The sequence below is a fragment of the Lupinus angustifolius genome, chromosome LG04 (genome assembly GCF_001865875.1).
Source record: "Lupinus angustifolius cultivar Tanjil chromosome LG04, LupAngTanjil_v1.0, whole genome shotgun sequence".
NCBI lineage: Eukaryota > Viridiplantae > Streptophyta > Magnoliopsida > Fabales > Fabaceae > Lupinus > Lupinus angustifolius.
In genome coordinates this window covers 8,921,152-8,942,400 of record NC_032012.1, presented here as the reverse complement: position 1 = coordinate 8,942,400, position 21,249 = coordinate 8,921,152, and the positions used below count along the sequence as shown (strand labels likewise).

At 35.7% G+C, this 21,249-nt stretch overlaps 1 protein-coding gene across 1 annotated transcript; it reads left to right on the top strand.

Annotated features, from left to right (window-relative positions):
• LOC109345573 (INO80 complex subunit D-like) lies at positions 5,047-8,383 on the top strand. Its single transcript, XM_019584652.1, has 2 exons — positions 5,047-5,584; positions 7,811-8,383. The coding sequence occupies exons 1-2, from the start codon at positions 5,151-5,153 to the stop codon at positions 8,058-8,060; spliced, it is 684 nt and encodes a 227-aa protein (XP_019440197.1). The 5' UTR covers positions 5,047-5,150; the 3' UTR covers positions 8,061-8,383.

The window sequence follows — 21,249 nt, the reverse complement described above, 5'->3', positions numbered from 1 at the left end:
AAATGGTTAATAAATAATTTTATTATTATTTTTTTTTTGAAATTTCAATTTTAAATAAATAATAAATAATTAAAATTATGTTGTATGAATTTATATGATTTATTTCGAATTTAATAAAATAAATAATTAATATGCCAAATATCCTCATTTGAATTTTAAATAAACAAAAAAATAATTTATTATTTTTTTCAGAAATATAATTTTAAAAATTGAAACATATTCAGATATTATAAATTGTAAATTTTTCAGAATTTATAGGATATAAAAAGTAATTAAAATTATATAATTAGGTTTATGGAATAAATAAATTAAAAATAAAATAAAAACAAAGCACCAAATCAAGGATGAATTAGTAGTGGGTTGGTTTATATCCCAAAAATAAAAATAAAGCACCATTACTTGTAACTAATTTTACTTTAGGTTTTTGTTTTCCATCAACTCGAAGTTGAGGCATTTGTCATGCTTTTGTTTTTATCTCTCCCCCTTTCTTTTGTTTGCTTATGCTTTATGTTTACCTTCTATTTGTAGTATCGTGAAATAATATATACCGCGAAGAGAACTTATCTTCAGAGTTTGGATTACATAAAACATTCATGGATGTGCTTTATAACGTTGTGAGCCAAGTCACGAATGTACTGTGGTTTGGTACACAGTTCACAAGGGTGGTAAGCGAATTCTATGATTATGTCCACTAAAAAAAGGAAAAAAATAGTGTTGGTGCAGCGGAAGCGATCATTGCGCAGAGTTGGCTATAAGCAATTAAATAAAGGCATAGAATAAATAGAAGAGAAGAAACAAGAGAATTTGTTAATGAGATTCAGCCAATTGTGCATACGTTCCCGGAAGCGCTAAACGACTACCGAGATATTATTAGAAAATAAGGAGTACAAACCCTAGCACACCCATGGGCCCAAGTGCCCATGAGGTGTTTCTATTTGGTGCTTATATCTGGTGCACATTATAACAAGGACTTGAGTCCAATATATAACATTGATATTCTACTATATTCTAATGATAGACAATGTGGGATTTTATATAATAACATATTATAAACATCCCCAACAATCTCCACCTTGATTGAAATAGACGAATATCTCACTCCTTAGGAAATCTACACAAGAATCTTCACCTTAGCGATTATATGACTCCATATTGCTCAATGTCTAATTCTTTTTAACTACTCCTACAGCATAGACCTTGTGAGTATCCTTGATGATGTTACCAAGAGCCTAGCTCTCCAAACTTGTAGTGCAACTTCTCGTACAGTCATCAAATGGAACATGCCGCCTAGCCACCTATTGCTAGGAAGTCTTTTGATATATTGGAACATCAACACAAAAATTCACCGACAATTGTTATCTTCAATACTCAGTCAAACTGAACATTAGAGCTTCCTTGACAAGCCTCAACTGTTACCACCATTGTCTATTCCGACATTACAATAAGGACCTGAGTCCAATATATAACATTATATTCTACTCTATTCTAATACTAGGCAATATGAAATTTTATATAATAACATATTTCAAACATCCCAGACATTTAGTATTAGCTCTTGCATGTGAGAAAGAATGGAAGAAATTGGAGATTCTTTTTGTCTCAAATTAAGAAATGGTTGATTGAGTTTTTGACTATTTTGTTCCACAAGATTCACCACTATACACATACATAACCTCACACATATATATATATATACCACTTTAATTTAGGACCACATGGACACACATAAAATAATTAGTTTGAATGATTTGCACCCTTAAAAAATTCATCCATTAACATTAATTGGACTATTGGATTTAAGACAATAAGTTTAAGTTCAAGAATCGCTCAAAAGCTATTATAATGAAAAAAATATTATGGACATACTAATGAATAAAAATTTTGGCTAATATTAAAATATAAATTTGTATTTTATTTGGTTCGATTAAGATGAGATGATGTCAATAAACCTATATAACATGTTAAACAGTAATCTATACTTCTTGAACACTTATTAAGAGGTTGGGTTATACTCACTCTATGGATACCGGTACAAACACTTGGAGCAATTCCATCTAATATTTGCAAGATTTTGATAACTTCCATGTAAGCGCATGCTAGATCTTACCATTAACCTATTAGCAATTTTAAAACTCAAACTAAAATATCTTTATATAGTATATGTTCAAACTTTATAAGTCACATTCTATTCTCATTGGAGTTTTTGTGACTAAGCCTACTCTCCAACTATCGATTTCTCTTAACTTTAAAGTAGTTTACATATGAAAATATTCATAATAAATATTGAAATCATTGTTTCTATCTAAACAAATAAAATTTTAATATCATTATATTGTTTTTCCTAAAACGTAAAGACTTTAGAAAATCATTATAGTCCACTAAAGCCATTTTTAAATGAAGAAATACAATAAATTATATTAATTTATACCTATATTATTCATATATTTAGAGATGCGAAATTGAAAATATTGTATAATTGATAAATATTTTAGACAGTCTAATATAATAAATAATATTAATCATGTAATTTAATCTATTAATATGCTGTTAATTGAAATTAACAATTGATACAAAATTAAGATGTTAGTTAGACATAAACCAAGCCTTATAGAGCAATTTATTCCGAGAAAAGCTTAGTTTTAGGTTGTATTTGGTTCTAGTAAAAACGGAAGGAATGAAAAATAATTGAAGAGAAAAGTGAGGAAAAGTGACTTTTGTCTTCTTTGGTTGACACACAAGGGAAAAGAGAAGAAGAAAAAAGTGTGAGTCGCATGCTAAAAAAATTTCTTCTCATCTCGGAGGGGAAACACATCAAAATATTTTTTTAAATGATTACAATACCCCTATTTTATCTCTAAACCCTCACTTTTCTCCTCAAATTTACTTTCTTCTCTTTTCTCCACAAACTCACTTTCTCTTCAAATGAGCTTATCACTACATCAATAGAGACAAATAAAACTTTAATATTCTAATTTTGTTTTTTCATTTTGTAATTCCATTAAAAAAATATGTCAATTTTTACTTGTTATAACTCATGCAATCCCATTTAATTTTTTATGTTTTTATTATTTTTGATTCATTCCATATAAAAAGTAAAAACCATTCATTTTTATGGTAGAGTATGAAAGTTTAGCACCATAACAAAATGCATTTTATTTTATTTTTAGTTTTAATTATGGTTTGAATAACTTATGATTTGCTGAGCGATAATTTGTATTATTCTTTTTTTAGAAATATTTTTTTCTTTAATTGTTATTACTCACATGATACAAAAATCAATCAATATATTTAGATTTTTTTGTACACGTGGTGTCTAAAGTGTTTGTTTAGTATTTATACTTCTTGGAGTTAGTTTGGTCAAAAAATATATGAATCTCCTCTATTTGGTACATGCTAAAAAGGTAACAACAACAATATTGTAAATGAGATATTTCTTATTTAAAGCATTTATGTAATTTTAGAAATATATTTTTTCTTTCCCTTTCATGTTTTGCACAACTATTATAACTTTTTTCCCCTCATTTTTCTTTTAAATCGAACAACTAAATTTTAACCCTAATTTTTACTTATTTCCATTCCTTAAATTTCCTTTCATTCTTTTCATTCCTTAAATAGAGGGTTAGTCAGTGATGTATAACAAAAATCGCAAACCAATTTTTTTTATAATTCATTGTGTAAAATTTTGTTGTTGATAAATGTACTTTTATTAATATAACCTTTTTTGTGCAGATCATTAATATATCTTTACTTAATACTATCATTTTTAATTATTTTTGGTCATTTAATGACGAATTTTTAGCTTTTTATGTTTTTTCTTCTTCATACATAATTACTATTTAGTTTTGAGTTCATAAGTAAAACAAATGATGGATAATCACACTTTCTACTACTTTTTCCTCTTTTTTCTATAAAACCAAATATAGTGTTAATCTTTGTGATGTATATATAAGAAAAAATCCCAAACCAATTTTTTTATTAGTTGTATAAAATTTTGTTTTTGATAAATGTACCTTCATTAATAAATTTTTGTGTGTGCATTTCATTAATATATCATTTTTAATTATTTTTGGTTATTCAATGACTAATTTTTAGCTTTTAAAATACCAATAAACTATCAATTCAAGCCTAAGTGACTAATGAGTTTTGGTTTAAGTGATATATGTTTAATTCTCTTTGATTCCCTTTAAACAATGTTTCGAGTTCGAGTTTTGTGGATGAAAAAATACATGTTCTTTCCTAGAACACAAAGGTACGGAATAATAGTTGATCAGCTGCTGAGGATGGAGAAGAGGAAGGACGTCAAAGTAGCAAGATGGTGTAGAAGAGATGGACCCGCCGGTGGAGGTACCTGAAAAGGTTCTCCGACGATCAAGTCAGTGTACGAACTTAGTGTTTAATGAGTATGAGAATACAAAGGTAGAAAGTAATAGAGTGAGTAATGTTAGAGAGTAAAGAGATTGAGATACTTCCTGTTGGTAGAGACTCCTATTTATAGAGGGGATAGCTAACTTTGTGCTCTTGGCAGGTAGTGCAACACGTGGCCGACCAGGGGTATTGTCGGGAGTTGCTTTTCCCGTGTCAGGCGGTCTGCCAGGACCATACTCTGTGCCACTCTTGTCTTTTAGCCTGTGGTTGGTTTTGTAACCATTCTGCAATCAGTCAGTCTGTCGTGCTGGCAGGTGGGTTGGTGAGGTACAGATGACATGCTGTCTCTAAGGTCAACTGTGGTGGTCCCAACACGCGGGGCCCAACTCGGCGACCAAGTATGTGACTCTTCGGTTGACTTGGATTACTTGTGGTGGAACAATACCCACTAGAAAAGTTAGCTTATATACTTATATGTTTTCAACGTGAATAGTATTGTCTCCGGTGCAAAGATATATTAGGAAATCAAATTTTTTAACCATAAGTGTAATATTTATACCAAAAGTGAATGTATCATTATCATTTAATTGTATTATTTGGGTGGATGCTTAACAAAACTTGTGCATATATAGTTCAAACAAGAATTCAAAATATTATAATTGACACACACCGTTCCAGAATTTTCTCCACCACAAAATCCAAACCTTTCACACTATCAACCAACCAAATCAAAACAAAATTGCAACCTTAGACAAAAACCAATTACCGTTTCCCCCTTAACCGCCATGAATGATTCATCTACCCCACCGCCACCGCCACCACCGCCGATGACGATCAACGGCGCCGACGAAGACTTAGCACTTTCAAACTCGCGCGTGCTGACACGTCGCGAGGTGATCGCGCGTCGGCTCCGGCGAGTGAGGCAACTCGCTCGGTGCTACAGAGGTCACTACTGGACTCTCATGGAAGATCTCAAATCAAAGTATAGAGAATATTATTGGATTTATGGTAAGAGTCCCTTCGTTAGTGAAAACGCAAACGACACTGTCGTTTTAGGAGGCAATGTAAACGGCGTTACTGTTGTTGGAGACGACGTCGTTCGGTGTGCAACAAGTGGATGTAAGACTAAGGCTATGGCGCTTACCAGATTTTGTCATACTCATATACTTTCAGATTCTAAACAGAAGCTTTATCGGGGATGCCGTTTCGTCGTTAAAAAGTGCGTTTCTTTTTTTTTTTTTTTGCTTTTTAATTATTTTAATTGTTTAGTTGCGTTTGATTTGGGGAATAATTTTTGATTTAAAACTCGATCTGTTTACGAGTTTATTTATTTTCGGAGGCTAATTTAGGGAATAGAAAGAATTTGGAGCCATGAATTATATTTGTCAGATGGGCTCTCTAGGTCCATTTCTCTCTATTCCCCAAAAACCAACTCACAAGTTAATTTTTGAGGGGGAAAGAGAAAGGGAAGGATCGAGAGGCATATCAAAAGTGTATTTCTTGTCTCCTAAGTCTTTCATTTTTTCTCCATTATCCTCTAAAAGAAGTCGCAAACGTACCCTTAAGTGAGTGTGTGAAAATTTATTGCAGTTTGGAAAATACTGCGATTTCATGTCTAGTAGATAATGTTATTTTTTTCAGGTTCCTCATATTTTGTTGAGTTTTCCTTCAAAATTTTCTGCTGTTAATGTAACGTAGCTTCAGAATTTTGTTTTGATTGAAGGGAAATTTGAGAAAAAGGGATTCAGGTGCTCATGTATTTTGAATTTTGGATGAGAGAGTAATAGTAAAATTTGGAATGTTATGAGCGGATTCTCACTTGGTTAGACTACCTGTGGACCAAAAATATTTTCTTTCTCCAATCCAACAAGACTATATCATGTGTGTTATTCATAATTAGGAGAGTATCCCAATCAGGAAAATGATATGGTGTGTGTGGTAGATTAACTTAGAGTTTTGCTTTGGTTGATTAGAAAAATAGGTTGATTTTAGTTTTTTGCTGTGCCTATGGTTATTGTATTTTCCATTTCTTCCTGAAGATATAGTTCTCTTTTTCCTGTTTGGTTTTTGAATATCAATATCTATTTGATTGGCCTTTTTTTGGGGTTAAAAAATAAGCAAGTTAATGCTCCTTCAATTGCAATACAACATAGTGGATAGTTTGGCACCCATTTTTGGTCAGTGATATTTGTTCATTTCTGCCTACCTTGATCTTTTTTTAAGTCTTGGAAGGTTGGACCAAAAGAAGATGAATAGACCTATGGAGAAATCTGATAAGGCGCGTTTTACGTTTTATGTTCTATGATAGTTGCATAACTTTTTTAAATAGTCCATTTCATGGATTTAAGACTAACCAGATTCCTATGCTAGAGGGATAAATTTGTAAATAGCTTTTGTAATGCACCTTATTGAATATTGATCAACATTCAATGATGTATTTCAAATATTGTGACGGGCATCAAAATCATGGGCATCTACTAATTCAGGCCTACTTTAGAAAGGATAGGGATCATAAAGGTACACTTGATAATGAGTTAGGAAGTATGGTGTAGGAGTCTATTATGCTAGAAAAGGTGGCTCTAACAGAATGGATATTTGGCATCAAGAAATTGGTTAAGAAGATGCTGGAATCAAAGAAGGGGACATGAATATAAAGGCAACAATGGAGTGTGGAGTGGGCGGCAGGAGACCATTTGGGTAGTTTTAGGATGGGTTATGCCTGATGCCATAGGGAAGAGGCAGCATTTACTTTTCTGATATTCTCTCCCTTTCTTTCTCCTCTTGTGAGGGTGAGCCTTGACACAACACGATACGGTTACTACCTTATAAACTGGATGTCACAGGTTCAAATATTGAAAAAGCCTCTTTGTTATGAGGTAAGGCTGCATACATTTCTCTCCAAACCCCACTATGTGTTAGCCTCATGCACTAGGCTGCCATTTCCCCCTCCTTCTACCCACATCTATGTCTTGACTTTTCTACCAATTACTTTGTAATGCCATTTTTCTCACTGAATTTTCCAACCATTTTTCTCCTTCTACCCACATCTATCCATCTATTTATCATATTGCCACCTTAGCTCGAATAGTGAAATATCATTGCTTGTGAAACTTCAAACACATATCTGTAGACTTTACTCACCAAAATCCAGACCTAGTTGCGTGTCACTGAAGCATACATGTAAAAAGCATTCCATCTCATCAACTCACCATCTTGCACTATACAGTATTTAGATTCAATGCGGAAAACCCTTCAAATCAAACTTAGATTTTGAGCCTAGCTAACATAAGGAATTGGATGTCATTTTGTACTGAAATGTTTTCATGTCTTCAATTCATGATTGTCCTTTTCCGATTTTATGTATTGCATATTGTTTTCTTATTTATTATTATTACTGTTGTCTTGAGAAGACTGCTTTACTGATATGGTTTTTGGCTTTATGCAGCTTGCCAACAGGCCCTTCGTTTTGTAATAAGCCAGTATTGAGATGCACAGTTCCTCTTGCATGTCCTGCTCATTGCCAGAGAGGTGAAAAGTGTCTGCTTTTTGCTATAAAAAGGGCGGGTTATAATCTCCCAAATAATCGTAAGCCTAATCCAAAGTTACATTTAGTAGTATCTGAATTTGTCCGTCAAATTCAAAAAAAGCGAAAAGTTGCATTCCAGGCAACTGTACCTAAAGCTGAGACTGCATAAGAAACAAGATTAAGTTGCTGACTATAGTAAAGATTGTGAATTTTCTAAAGCATTGCACAGTATATAAGGTGGACATATTTCAATATCTGCGAAATAGGATTATGATTTGGTGTTGAAGCATAAAGTGTCAATTGCAAAAAACTGAACTTAGATGGCTGTACATTGTGAGTACTCTGGCTATGTCCTTAAATTTTCTGTTGTCACTTTTCTAGTTTAGTCATTTTGCACTTTGCTGGCATTCTATGAGTAGAATCACGTTATATAAAATTCTTACTTTTTATTATTCTTAATAAGAATTTGTTAGCATGGTTTGGGAAACTCAACCCCTAGAATTTTTGTTCTTCATGGTCATGGGTCAAAAACCTCAGTTTTTTGGTTTTTATACATGGAAGAATAGAAATAATTCACATTGAATTCATTATTGCTTGAGATTTCCTTGATGGCTCATTGATGTTTCGGATCAAGAACGCTACTTTAGAGACATTTAATATTTATACTTTTGACTTTTGAGGATGAAAAAATGATGAGGAATCTGAATTCAAGTGCAATTAAATTTCAAGGTACCTTTTCAACTAACCTGTTCATGGGCATGAAGGGATGTTCATGTCAGTTATGTTATTTCTGTTCTTGCATGTTGCATTGCAAATGGTCCTAGCTATTACCAGTGTTATAAAATACAAAATATTAGTGGCTACTGGTTCCTTGCGTTATATTTTCCAGCTACATTTCTGAATGATGAATGCTGACTGTTGTTATCCTTAACTACATTGTGAGTCACTGTTTAGATGCTACTATGTCAGGGAACCCTGATATCAATAGAGTGCCTCAACCTTAATATTTTTAATCTTTACTTACCTATTGTGTATATAATTTGTTCACTTAAGTTTGTGAGTACTAAGTTTTGATTTTTTACACATGAACTGCATATTGACGCACAATAATGTATCCTCACAAGTACTTTTAGTGGAACGTGGACTCGAGCAATACTTTTTTAAACTTTGAAAGTTAACTATCGGTGTTTTAGCATAAACTATATTTTTTTGGAGAAATTTTATAGCTATTTAGATTTATATGATTTTTGTTGTGAAGAGGGTGAGGCTCAACACAATGATAATGTTGATGTTTGGTGACCATGAGGTCAATGGTCCAAATCCCAGAAACAACCTCTATGTTTGTTGGGTAAGGTTGTTTAAATATATTATTCTCAGACACATTAGATGGGAGTCTCATGCATCAATCCTTTTTTTTTCCTTATGAAAAAGAAGTAAATAGTAAATAAAATAATTTAATATTTAGTATTACACAACTGGCCTTTTAAACAAATTGTGAGTATGATGTTTGCTTTTAGTTTTTTTTATAGTTTAGATTGTTGATTTGATGCTATCTGTGTTGATGTTATACATAGCGTGTCCTAAGTCTGAATAAAGGTGAAAGTTGCATTATTAACCAATAACCAATGTAAGACTTTGTGGAATTTCTATGATATAGATCAACAATGTGATAATTTTAATCTTAGATTTTATTTCAGAAGCAACATGTTGTATTGCACTATTGCTCAAGTTTAGTGTTGGAAGCAATATGTTGAGACTGTATTACTGAAAATCGATTTGATTTTATGTTGGGGTGGTTGACTATGTAAACTATATATTTGCTATGACTATTTATTAGAAATAGCTAATAAACCTTACTTTTTGTATTAAGCAGTTACACTCTCGTTATAAGAGTTAGTTATTAGCTTTACCTAAAGTACTACTCATTGTCTATAAATAGAAATGAGTAGGCCATTCATTTGTATCTTTTTCAGAATTAAGAAATAACTAACAATGAAGTTAGTTACAAATCATTTTTCTTTCTCTCACTGATTTAGGGTTTTCTCTCTTCTATCTCTTCTTCTTCATTTTCTGACATGGTATTATCACCAACGGCCAATGCCATTAACGATCCTCCTCAAGAAACTTCATCTCCAGCTATTTCGTCTTCTGCTGCAGCACCTGTTCGTGCTCAATCTTCAACCTTTTCTCTTCAAATTCCAAATGCGAAGCTCACGGAACACAACTATCTCACGTGGAGCCAATTTGTTCTTGTAGTTCTAAAATCCAACCGTGCACTCAGATTCATTCACTCTTCAAATATTCCTCCGCGGGTTCTGACTGATTTGGATTGCAATATGCACCATGTGAATCCTGGATTCTTAGCGTGGGAAGAGCAAGATCAAGCAGTGTTTTCGTGTTTTCTCAACTCAATTTCAGAGTATTTTCATCCACGTGTGGTTGGTTGTGTCCACTCCTGGCAGCTATGGAGTGAACTACATGCTTTTTGCAACTCACATACAAAAGCTAGGAGTCGTTAATTAGGCACTCAACTAAGATCTCTTTCTCAAGGATCCATGGCTGTTTCTGAATTTTTCTCTAAGGTGAAAACCCTAACCGATTCCTTAATTTCAATTGGAACTCCAATTACTCCAGAAGAACATGTTGATTGCATTCTGGACAGTTTAAATGAAGATTTTTAGAATGTCATTACTTCTATTGAAAGTCAAGTTAATCCTCCTTCAATTCAAGATTTAGAGCAATTTTTACTGACTTTTGAATTGAGATTAATCAAGAACAAGAATAAATCTGTATCTGATGCACTCTCTGCAAATGTTGCTGCTCAGTCTCATCCTCAATCACCTATTTCTGTCTCAATGCCTTCTCCATCTGTTAATGTTCATTCTCCTCACTACACTGGTGTTCAGTCTAGACCTTCAGACACCTTTCAACTTAGTTTTTATGCTCAATCTCGAGGTTGATGTGGTGGCAAACGTTGTGGTCGTGGTTTTCATTCTGGTAGGAGTTTTAATCGTCCTAGAAACTTCTTTTGTGACTATTGCAGGAAACCAGGTCATGATGTGTCATGGTGTTACTATGCACCTTATGACAGTCATCACAGAACCCTGAATCCATTTCATTTCTATGGATAGGATCAGGCTCCCAGCCAGTATGGACCTCCTATTCTGAACACCTATTCAAGGCCATGTGTTCCATATGGATGTTATTTTCCTGGACCAATGGCTAGACCCTACACTTCTACTATTCCTTTTGGCCAAGGATACACTAATGCTCAATCTGACACTTATCATAGGGGACATTCACCTTTGCCTACATATCCTCATCAACATCAAGGTCAAGGTTATGCTATGTGATGACAACCTCAAGGGGCTGTCTTAGAATTATAGGATCGTTTAGCTTGAAATTAGGCTTTGTGAATGTGTGAATTCGGTTTTGTCAAATTAGGGCAATTTTTGGGTTGATTTGCTTCGGTTTGGGGTTGTATAAGTAGGCTAGGGATTGTGTATGGTTTGAGATTTTATGGCCTCGGTTTGGTTAGGTAATTTTAGGGTTGGAGGGGTTTGAGTTAAGGGTTTTTGGCTTGTAATTGTAGATGATGATTTGTGGCTGTTTAGGGTAAAGTGATGTGTATGGTTTCGGATCAATGGGAGATGAGGTGATTTAGGGATGGTTGGGTTCGGTTGGGGGTTATATGTTAGGGTTGTCTTTTGATTTGGGCGTGGGGAAGTGTAGGGCAGATTGTGATGGCTTGATAAGGAAGAAGGTGGAAGAGGAATGAGATGGAAGACGCCACAAGCATGGAAGCTTGATAAGTCAAGTGTTGCTTGCCACAAGCTTAAGAAGCTTGATAAAAGCTCATCAATGGCCACGGCCAAAGGATAGAGTTTAGGAGAAGTGCTCTCAACTAAAACAATTCAAATTTACTCAAAATAAAACTTAACCTTTATTAATGATTTGATCAAAATATAAATAGGCAAAGTTGCCTTGGCTGAATAGATAAAATAGAAGATAGAAATCAAATTATCTTCTAATAAACATAAAAATAAAATCCTAAGTAATATCAATTGGTTGAGCTGAATTGCTTGTTTGACTTAGTCTTGAGTGTAATTCGGTTTTGGTGGATGGTTGGCCGAATTTGTTGAGGAGAAGGAAGAGACTTGATCAATTTGACTTCATCTTGAGGAACTAATCATATTTAATTTGAATCCAATCTGATTTGTTGTTGGTTGGAGATGAGATTAGGATTCCCTATTTTATAGCCTTGTGCACCTTAAAAGATTGAGCTTCCTATCTTCTTTCCTTGTTTCTAGCCGTGTGCATACTTGGGAGATTCATATAATCTTCTCTTTATCTCCAAGTTTGAAAACGTGTGCCATATACCCTTGAATTCAAATTCAAATCTATCTTCTTTCAAATCCAAATTCAAATTCAAATTCAAATTCAAATTGCTAAAACAAACCTATCTTCTTTTAAATTCGTTTTCCCTCCATGCCTTATCTCCTTGTTTGCCTTAGAGATAAAGTGTTAGCTGAATTGCCTTATCTCCTTGTTTGTCCTTATAGATAGAGTTCCTTACGTGCCTCCTTCCTTGAAATGATCATGCATTGACTTCCATTTGCCCTAGCCACGTGAAAGGCTTACCCTTGAACCTAAGTAAACTACTTGGTCATGAATATGGACCAATGTTACAAATAATTCCCAACCCATATTACATGAATTAAATACTAACAATGAAAATAAACCTAAGACTATATGAGAATGCAATCTCATTTATTTGAATCAATGAAAATAAAATAAACCTAAGTAGAAAGTGACCTAAGGACATAAATGTCCTCCTCACATACCCTCTCCTGGGTCAATTGTGTCCTTTGAGACTTTAAGGATCCCTGCCTTGGCTTTGGCCCTAGTTGTAGGACCATCATAACTTCTCTTGCCCTTGGAATCAAAGGCTGCCCTAGGAGGGTTTACATCATCCCCTCCCTCTTCAAATGAATTCGTCCTCGAATTGCCTTCATTCTTATCCTTTTTCCTATCCTTGCCATGATCTTTCAAAGAATGGCTAAGTGTAGAAAAAATTTCAGCCTTGGGAGTAGGAACAATGTCAAGTGTAGGCTTGGCCATGGACTTGGCTTTTGCCTCACTTTCCTTCCTTTCTTCTTCAATCTTAGCCCTTAGCCTCTTTTGGTCCTCATGGACTTGTTTAGGGCTCTGAGGGGCTAACACCACCATGTGACCATGGTGCATAAATGAGATCTTGTTGGTGAAACCATTATGGCTAGTGTTCTTTTCATATTGCCATGGTCTCCCCAACAACATGTGGCTAGCTTCCATAGGAGCCACATCACATAAGACCTCATCATGGTACTGCCCTATGGAGAAGGGTACCATGACTTGTCTATCCACAACCAACTCACCCACATCACTTAACCATTGGAGTTTGTAAGGGGAGGGATGTGGTTTAGTTTCAAGGTCTAGCTTTGACACTAGCCTTTGGCTAACCACATTAGTGCAGCTACCTCCATCAATGATCAACATGCATACCTTGCCTTGGACCAAACATCTTGAGTGAAATAGGTTGTATTTTTGGCTTTCTTCATGCCTCTTAACTTGGCTGCCCAAGAGCCTCTTCATCATCAAAATATCACAATTAAACATGGATGTATCATCATCACACTCCTCTCCACTAGATGGTTCGGATTGGGACTCAACGACACCATTAGTGATCACCATTGTCCTTTTTGTAGGACATTGAGAGGCAATGTGACCATGGCCAAGACACTTGAAACACTTCACGTTTCTAGTCTTCCCATTGGTCTCCATGGCTGGTTGGGTGGTTTTGTGGCTGCCCACGGCCTCCTTGGCCTTAGGGCTCTCCCTTTTTTGCTCATCTCTCCAAGAGTGGGATTTTGACGTACTAGAGGAGTACTTAGACTTCTTCCTCTTAATTTGGTGCTCCACTTTGATGGCTTTCTGAACCAAGTCATCTAACTCCACATATGGCTGCAATTCCACCACATCTTGGATTTCTGGATTCAACCCATGAAGAAACCTAGCCATTGTTGCTTCACGGTCCTCATTGAGGTTGGACCTAAGCAAGGCTAATTCCATGGCTTTGAAATATTCATCTACTGTTTGGGACCCTTGAGTGAGCCTTTGTAGCTTGTTATGCACATCTCTATTGTAAGAATGAGGTACAAACCTTCTTCTCATTGCTCTCTTCATTTCAGCCCATGTTTCAATGGCTACATCTCCACATCTCACTCTATCTTTTTGGTGCTGATCCCACCAAACCATTGCATACTCTTGAAATTCAAGGGCTGCCACCTTGACTTTCTTTGCCTCTGAATAGTTGTGACAATTGAAGACTTGTTCCATCTTCAATTCCCATGCTAAATATGCCTCTGGATCACTCATCCCCAAGAAAGTAGGGACTTTGATCTTAACACCATCCAAATCTCCTCTATGCTCACGGTTTGGGCTTGTATTTGCACCCTCTCTTTGCCTTCCATGTCCACGAATTGGGCTAGCATGACCACGGCCAGGGCTGCCATGGTGCTCTCCATGTCTCCTTCCATGGCCACGGTTTGTTCCATCATGGCCACGGCTGCCATGTCTCCTTTCACTATTATAGGCACTTGAATAATTGTACCTATCCTCATGTCTCGGCCTCTCCTCTCTCCTAGGCCTCCTTCTTCTTCTTTCATGGTTATGATTACCATGATTTTGTTCATCCAGCCTTCTATCATAATGGATCCTCAACTCCTCCAATTGTTGTTGAAGAGTTTGGAATTGGGCATCCATCATGTTTTGAAGTCTCACGGTTAGTGAGGCTGATCTTGGTGAAACCGTAGGACTCCTTTCTGGACTTGACATTGCTCAAGCTAAAGTAGCTCTGATGACCACTTGATGACAACCTCAAGGGGCTGCCTTAGAATTATAGGATCGTTTAGCTTGAAATTAGGCTTTGTGAATGTGTGAATTCGGTTTTGTCAAATTAGGGCAATTTTTGGGTTGATTTGCTTCGGTTTGGGGTTGTATAAGTAGGCTAGGGTTTGTGTATGGTTTGAGGTTTTATGGCCTCGGTTTGGTTAGGTAATTTTAGGGTTGGAGGGGTTTGAGTTAAGGGTTTTTGGCTTGTAATTGTAGATGATGATTTGTGGCTGTTTAGGGTAAAGTGATGTGTATGGTTTCGGATCAATGGGAGATGAGGTGATTTAGGGATGGTTGGGTTCGGTTGGGGGTTATATGTAAGGGTTGTCTTTTGATTTGGGCGTGGGAAAGTGTAGGGAAGATTGTGATGGCTTGATAAGGAAGAAGGTGGAAGAGGAATGAGATGGAAGACGCCACAAGCATGGAAGCTTGATAAGTCAAGTGTTGCTTGCCACAAGCTTAAGAAGCTTGATAAAAGCTCATCAATGGCCACGGCCAAAGGATAGAGTTTAGGAGAAGTGCTCTCAACTAAAACAATTCAAATTTACTCAAAATTCAACTTAACTTTTATTAATGATTTGATCAAAATATAAATAGGCAAAGTTGCCTTGGCTGAATAGATAAAATAGAAGATAGAAATCAAATTATCTTCTAATAAACATAAAAATAAAATCCTAAGTAATATCAATTGGTTGAGCTGAATTGCTTGTTTGACTTAGTCTTGAGTGTAATTCGGTTTTGGTGGATGGTTGGCCGAATTTGTTGAGGAGAAGGAAGAGACTTGATCAATTTGACTTCATCTTGAGGAACTAATCATATTTAATTTGAATCCAATCTGATTTGTTGTTGGTTGGAGATGAGATTAGGATTCCCTATTTTATAGCCTTGTGCACCTTAAAAGATTGAGCTTCCTATCTTCTTTCCTTGTTTCTAGCCGTGTGCATACTTGGGAGATTCATATAATCTTCTCTTTATCTCCAAGTTTGAAAACGTGTGCCATATACCCTTGAATTCAAATTCAAATCTATCTTCTTTCAAATCCAAATTCAAATTCAAATTCAAATTCAAATTGCTAAAACAAACCTATCTTCTTTTAAATTCGTTTTCCCTCCATGCCTTATCTCCTTGTTTGCCTTAGAGATAAAGTGTTAGCTGAATTGCCTTATCTCCTTGTTTGTCCTTATAGATAGAGTTCCTTACGTGCCTCCTTCCTTGAAATGATCATGCATTGACTTCCATTTGCCCTAGCCACGTGAAAGGCTTACCCTTGAACCTAAGTAAACTACTTGGTCATGAATATGGACCAATGTTACAAATAATTCCCAACCCATATTACATGAATTAAATACTAACAATGAAAATAAACCTAAGACTATATGAGAATGCAATCTCATTTATTTGAATCAATGAAAATAAAATAAACCTAAGTAGAAAGTGACCTAAGGACATAAATGTCCTCCTCACATACCCTCTCCTGGGTCAATTGTGTCCTTTGAGACTTTAAGGATCCCTGCCTTGGCTTTGGCCCTAGTTGTAGGACCATCATAACTTCTCTTGCCCTTGGAATCAAAGGCTGCCCTAGGAGGGTTTACATCACTATGAATGCTGAAATCGGTAGTCAAGACCCCAGGTCCTCAATGTGGTACCTTGATTCTGGTGCCACTAATCATCTAACCTCAGATCCATCTCTGCTTCATGAGCCTACTGAACATTTTGGACCAGATCAAATCTATATGGGTAATGGTGCTAGGGCTCCTATCACCAGTTGTGGTAACACCTACTTTAATTCTTCTAATTCCACTACTTCACTGTCTTTACAAAATCTACTCCTTGTTCCCACAATCACCAAAAATCTCATGAGTGTATCTCAATTTGCTAAAGATAGCTCATGTTATTTTTAGTTTCATCCTAACTTTTGTCTTGTGAAATCACATGGTTGTGATGAGGTTCTGCTACAAGGGTCTCTCACTCTAGTGGGCCTCTATGCATTTCCAAATATGATTCCCAAGTCATTGCACATATCATCTACTACATCTCAAACTTTTGTTTTAGCTTTCTACTTCTAGTCATAAACCTAGTTCATTTCTATTATGGCATTGTAGACTAGGTCATGCCCATGAGGCAATTGTCCACCCTTGTCTGAATCATTACAATATACCTTATTTGAGTAAAATTGCCTCAGATTTTTGTTCAACTTGTTGTTGTGCTAAAGCTCATAAAATTCACTCTAATTCATCCACAAATGTGTATGCAACCCCTTTTTATCTCCTATATGTTGACTTGTGGGGACCAACCCCTATATACCCAGAATATGGCTTTAGATATTACTTGTCTATAGTAGATGCCCATAGCAGACACACTTGACTTTACATACTTAAACATAAATCAAATACTTTACATGTTTTCCAACATTTTCTCAAAATGGTTAGCACTCATTTTCAGGATAACATCAAAGTTGTACAAAGTAACTGGGATGGTGAGTTCAGACCTTTCACCAACTACCTTAAAACCTTAGGAATTAGCCATAGAATCTCATGTCCACATATCCATCATCAACAGGGAACTGTAGAGAGAAAAAACATACATATTGTTGAAACATGACTAGCCTTGTTAGCTCATGTAAACCTACCCTTATCCTTTTGGGAGTATGCCTTTACCATTGTAGTCTATCTGTTTAATAGGCTCCCTTCACCCTCACTCCAAAGTAAATCTCCATAGTACTTACTTTTCAAGGCATTTCCAGATTACAAGTTTCTCAAGGTTTTTGCTTGCTCTTGCTATCCCTTACTTAGGCCCTATAATAATCATAAACTTCAACTAAGGTCCTGTTGAATGCACATTTCTGAGATATTCCACTACACATAAAAGGTATAAATGTTTGTCAAAAGAGGGTAAAGTTTATATTTCTAAAGATGTCATCTTTAATGAGCAAATGTTCCCTTATGTCACCACTCCTGTCTCCTTTAACTCTAGTATAAAAACCAGTTCTGAGTCATCCAACTTACCATCTCTCCATATACATAAATTTACCCCAAACACCACAGAGCCTAGTCCTCATTTTCTGTCTCTAGTTCAACAACAACCACCATCCTCCACCAACTCATTCATTATGCCTCATGATCACAACTACAAAGAACAACCTAACACTCCTACCACTACTCATGTGTCTAATCCTAGTCCCACATCATTTTTCCTCTGGTCAAAATGTCACAAACTCCTCTCCTCAAGGTGTTACCACCATGGCTCCCTTTCACCTTATGGTTACAAGGTCCAAATCTGGCATTGATAAGTCCATAGTTCCCAGAGAGGTTCTTAGAGCACTTATAGCTCACATAGAACCCACAAATGTTAAGGAGGCTCTTACTGATCCAGTTTGGCTACAGGCGATGCAAGCTGAGTTTGATACTCTCATCAACTTGGGAACATGGTCCCTGGTTTCTCTACCTCCTCACAAACAAGCTATTGGCTGCAAATGGGTTTTTAGGGTGAAGGAAAATGCTGATGGGACTGTCAATAGGTACAAAGTTAGATTTGTGGCTAAAGGGTTTCATCAAAAACCAGGGGTTGATTACACTGAAACATTCTCATCTGTTGTTAAACCCATCACTATCAGAATTCTTCTCACCTTGGCTGTTACCTACAAATGGCCTCTAGAACATCTAGATATTAATAATGCATTTCTCAATGACATTCTAGATGAAGAAGTCTATATGATTCAGCCTCCTGGTTTTCATAGTGGAGATAAGAACATTTTGTGCAAGCTTCACAAAGGTCTATATGGCCTAAAGCAGGCACCTAGACAGTGGTTTGAAAGATTAAAAGGTACTCTAGCTCAACTTGGTTTTCATGTCAATTCTCTCTTTATTCAAATCACTGTACATACAAAGTCTTTGTTTTAGTTTATGTTGATGATATTATAGTCACTGGCTCATCTATTTCTCAAGTTCACAAGGTTATTGAGAAACTTAGCAGCACCTTTGCACTTAAAAAGCTAGGGTCCCTTGACTACTTTCTAGGAATAGAGGTTAAACATCTAGCTGATGGATCTCTGTTTCTCTCACAATCCAAATACATCAGAGATCTTCTAATAGGGCCAACATGAGCACTGCTAAAGCCACTCTACACCTATGGGAACCTCCTGCAAACTGACCTAAACTGGTTTAGAACAGTTTGAAGATTCCACTCTATACAAATCCATTGTTGGTGCACTTCAATATGCAACAGTAACTAGACCTGATCTAACATTCAGTGTCAACAAAGTCTGCCAATTCATGAGCCAACTTCTTCATCAACACTGGAGTGCAGTAAAAAGAATCCTAAAATATCTGCAAGGTTCCTCATCTTTAGGTCTGCACATCAAGTCTGCTGTTTCTTCCATGACTCTTCTTATCATGGCCTGTTGTGATGCAGACTTGACCTCTGATCCAGATGACAGAAAATCTATCTCAGGAGCTTGTCTTTGTTGGACCAAACACTGTGACATAGTGGTTTAAGAAACATCAGACTATTTCCAGGTCAAGTACTAAGGCTGAATACAAAAGCCTTGCTTTAGCTACTCGAGAGGTTATTTGGATTGAATCCTTATTTTCAGAGTTACAATACAAATATCACACTCTCCTGATTCTCTGTGATAACCTTAGCACAGTTGCTATGGCTCACAATCCTGTCCTACACAGTAGAACTAAGCACATTGAACTGGATCTGTTCTTTGTATGAGACAAAATCCAATCAAAGGCTTATCAAGTAAAGCACATTCCATATGAGCATCAAAGTGCAGATGTTTTAACAAAGCCTCTATCAACATCTAAGTTCATCTCAATGAGAAAATCCCTTAGAGTGACAGATGCTTTGTCCCTAAATCATTTTCTGACACTATTAATGAAGAGATACTATAGGAGCCAAAAGAACTTACACATCGTTTTCATTGATTTGGAGAAGGCATACAATAAGGTGCCTAGAGAGGTAATCTAGAAAGCTCTAGAGATTAAAGAAGTTCAAATTGCCTACAGTAAAGCAATCAATGATATATATGATGACACATTGTTATATGACTACACCAAGAGACAACATTGTGGCACTATTTGTTTACATTGGTCTTGGATGTGCTTATTATGCAAGTTGAGGAACCAGCGTCACAATGCATGCTTTTCGCGGATGACATTGTCCCCGTTGGAGACTCGAGAGAGAAATTAAATGGGAGGCTTAAAATATGGAAATAAGCTTTGGAGGCACATATATTTCGTATAAGTCGAAGTAAGATAAAATATATCAAGTATATGTTAGCAAGAGACAGACAAATCATACTATGAGGTAAAAATTGGAGATCATACTATAACACAAGTCATTAGATTTAGTAGCTTGTGTGAATCTACAACACAGTGGAGATATTGATGGAGATGTAGATCATAGGATTCAAGTGGAATGGATGAAGTTGCAGTATGCTTCAAGTATCCTATGTGATTGAAAGTTGTTACTCAAGTTTAAGGGAAAATTTTATCATAAAGCTATAAGACTTGTAATATTATTATATGAGACTGAATGTAATAAATTCAATGCTATAAAAATGAGAATCTTGCATTAAATAGGTGGACAAACTATATATGATAGGATTAGTAATAAATACATAAGGGAAAAAGGTGAGGTTTTTCTTATTGAAGAAAATATGGTAGAATCATACCTTAGATTTTGGGCATATATGGAGGAGATAGTAAGGAGAGTAAATCAATTGAAAGCTTGCGGAGGTCAAGAAAAACCATAGACAAAAAGATCAGAAAAGATTTAGGGATTAATATTTTGTCAATGAACATAATTATGATAAATCATTTTAGTATGAATAAGGTTTGATTGTTGCTATAGTGCATGGCTACTGATAAAAATATGTTATGGTTGCATAAATAATTATAGCTTGTATTTACAAAAACACAAGTGTGCCTTCTGGCCACCTTTTGAATGTATAAGAACATGACAGAATTTCAGAGCAAATTTTGTTTGTCTTATGATTTAGAGGTAATAAGTTCAAATCTTAAAAAAAATCTCTCTTTATAGGGTCAGATTGTGTTTCTCCTCATATCCTAGGAGCTGTGAGCCTAGTGCATTGGGTTGACTTATAAAATCGAAGGCATTAAGCAGAAATCCAGTGACAGTTTCTTAAGGCAGAAACCCTCCTTTTTATTTTCCATGTTCGTCCTTTTCACAATTGTTAATACCTAAATTTTATTTAAGTTCTCCAGGGAGTAGATGAGGGAGTACTTGAAACTGCCTTTTGAAATAATGAGACTAACAAGGCCTTGGTTTAGTAGTGTAAAGCTTCAGTGGATCTCCAGGATAACTAAAAAATTCAAGGTTCGATTCCTGGGAGTGACACTTGCTGGGAGGGGTAGCCTCGCACCTCGAAATGTCTTAGTTCCTTACCCAAAAAGGTGAGGAGA

Bases quoted from the DNA above. Each gene is read 5' to 3' on its own strand.
- LOC109345573 (XM_019584652.1), top strand. From the start codon at position 5,151: ATGAATGATTCATCTACCCCACCGCCACCGCCACCACCGCCGATGACG. The intron at 5,585-7,810 runs GTGCGTTTCTTT...GGCTTTATGCAG, and splicing joins TGCCGTTTCGTCGTTAAAAA to CTTGCCAACAGGCCCTTCGT.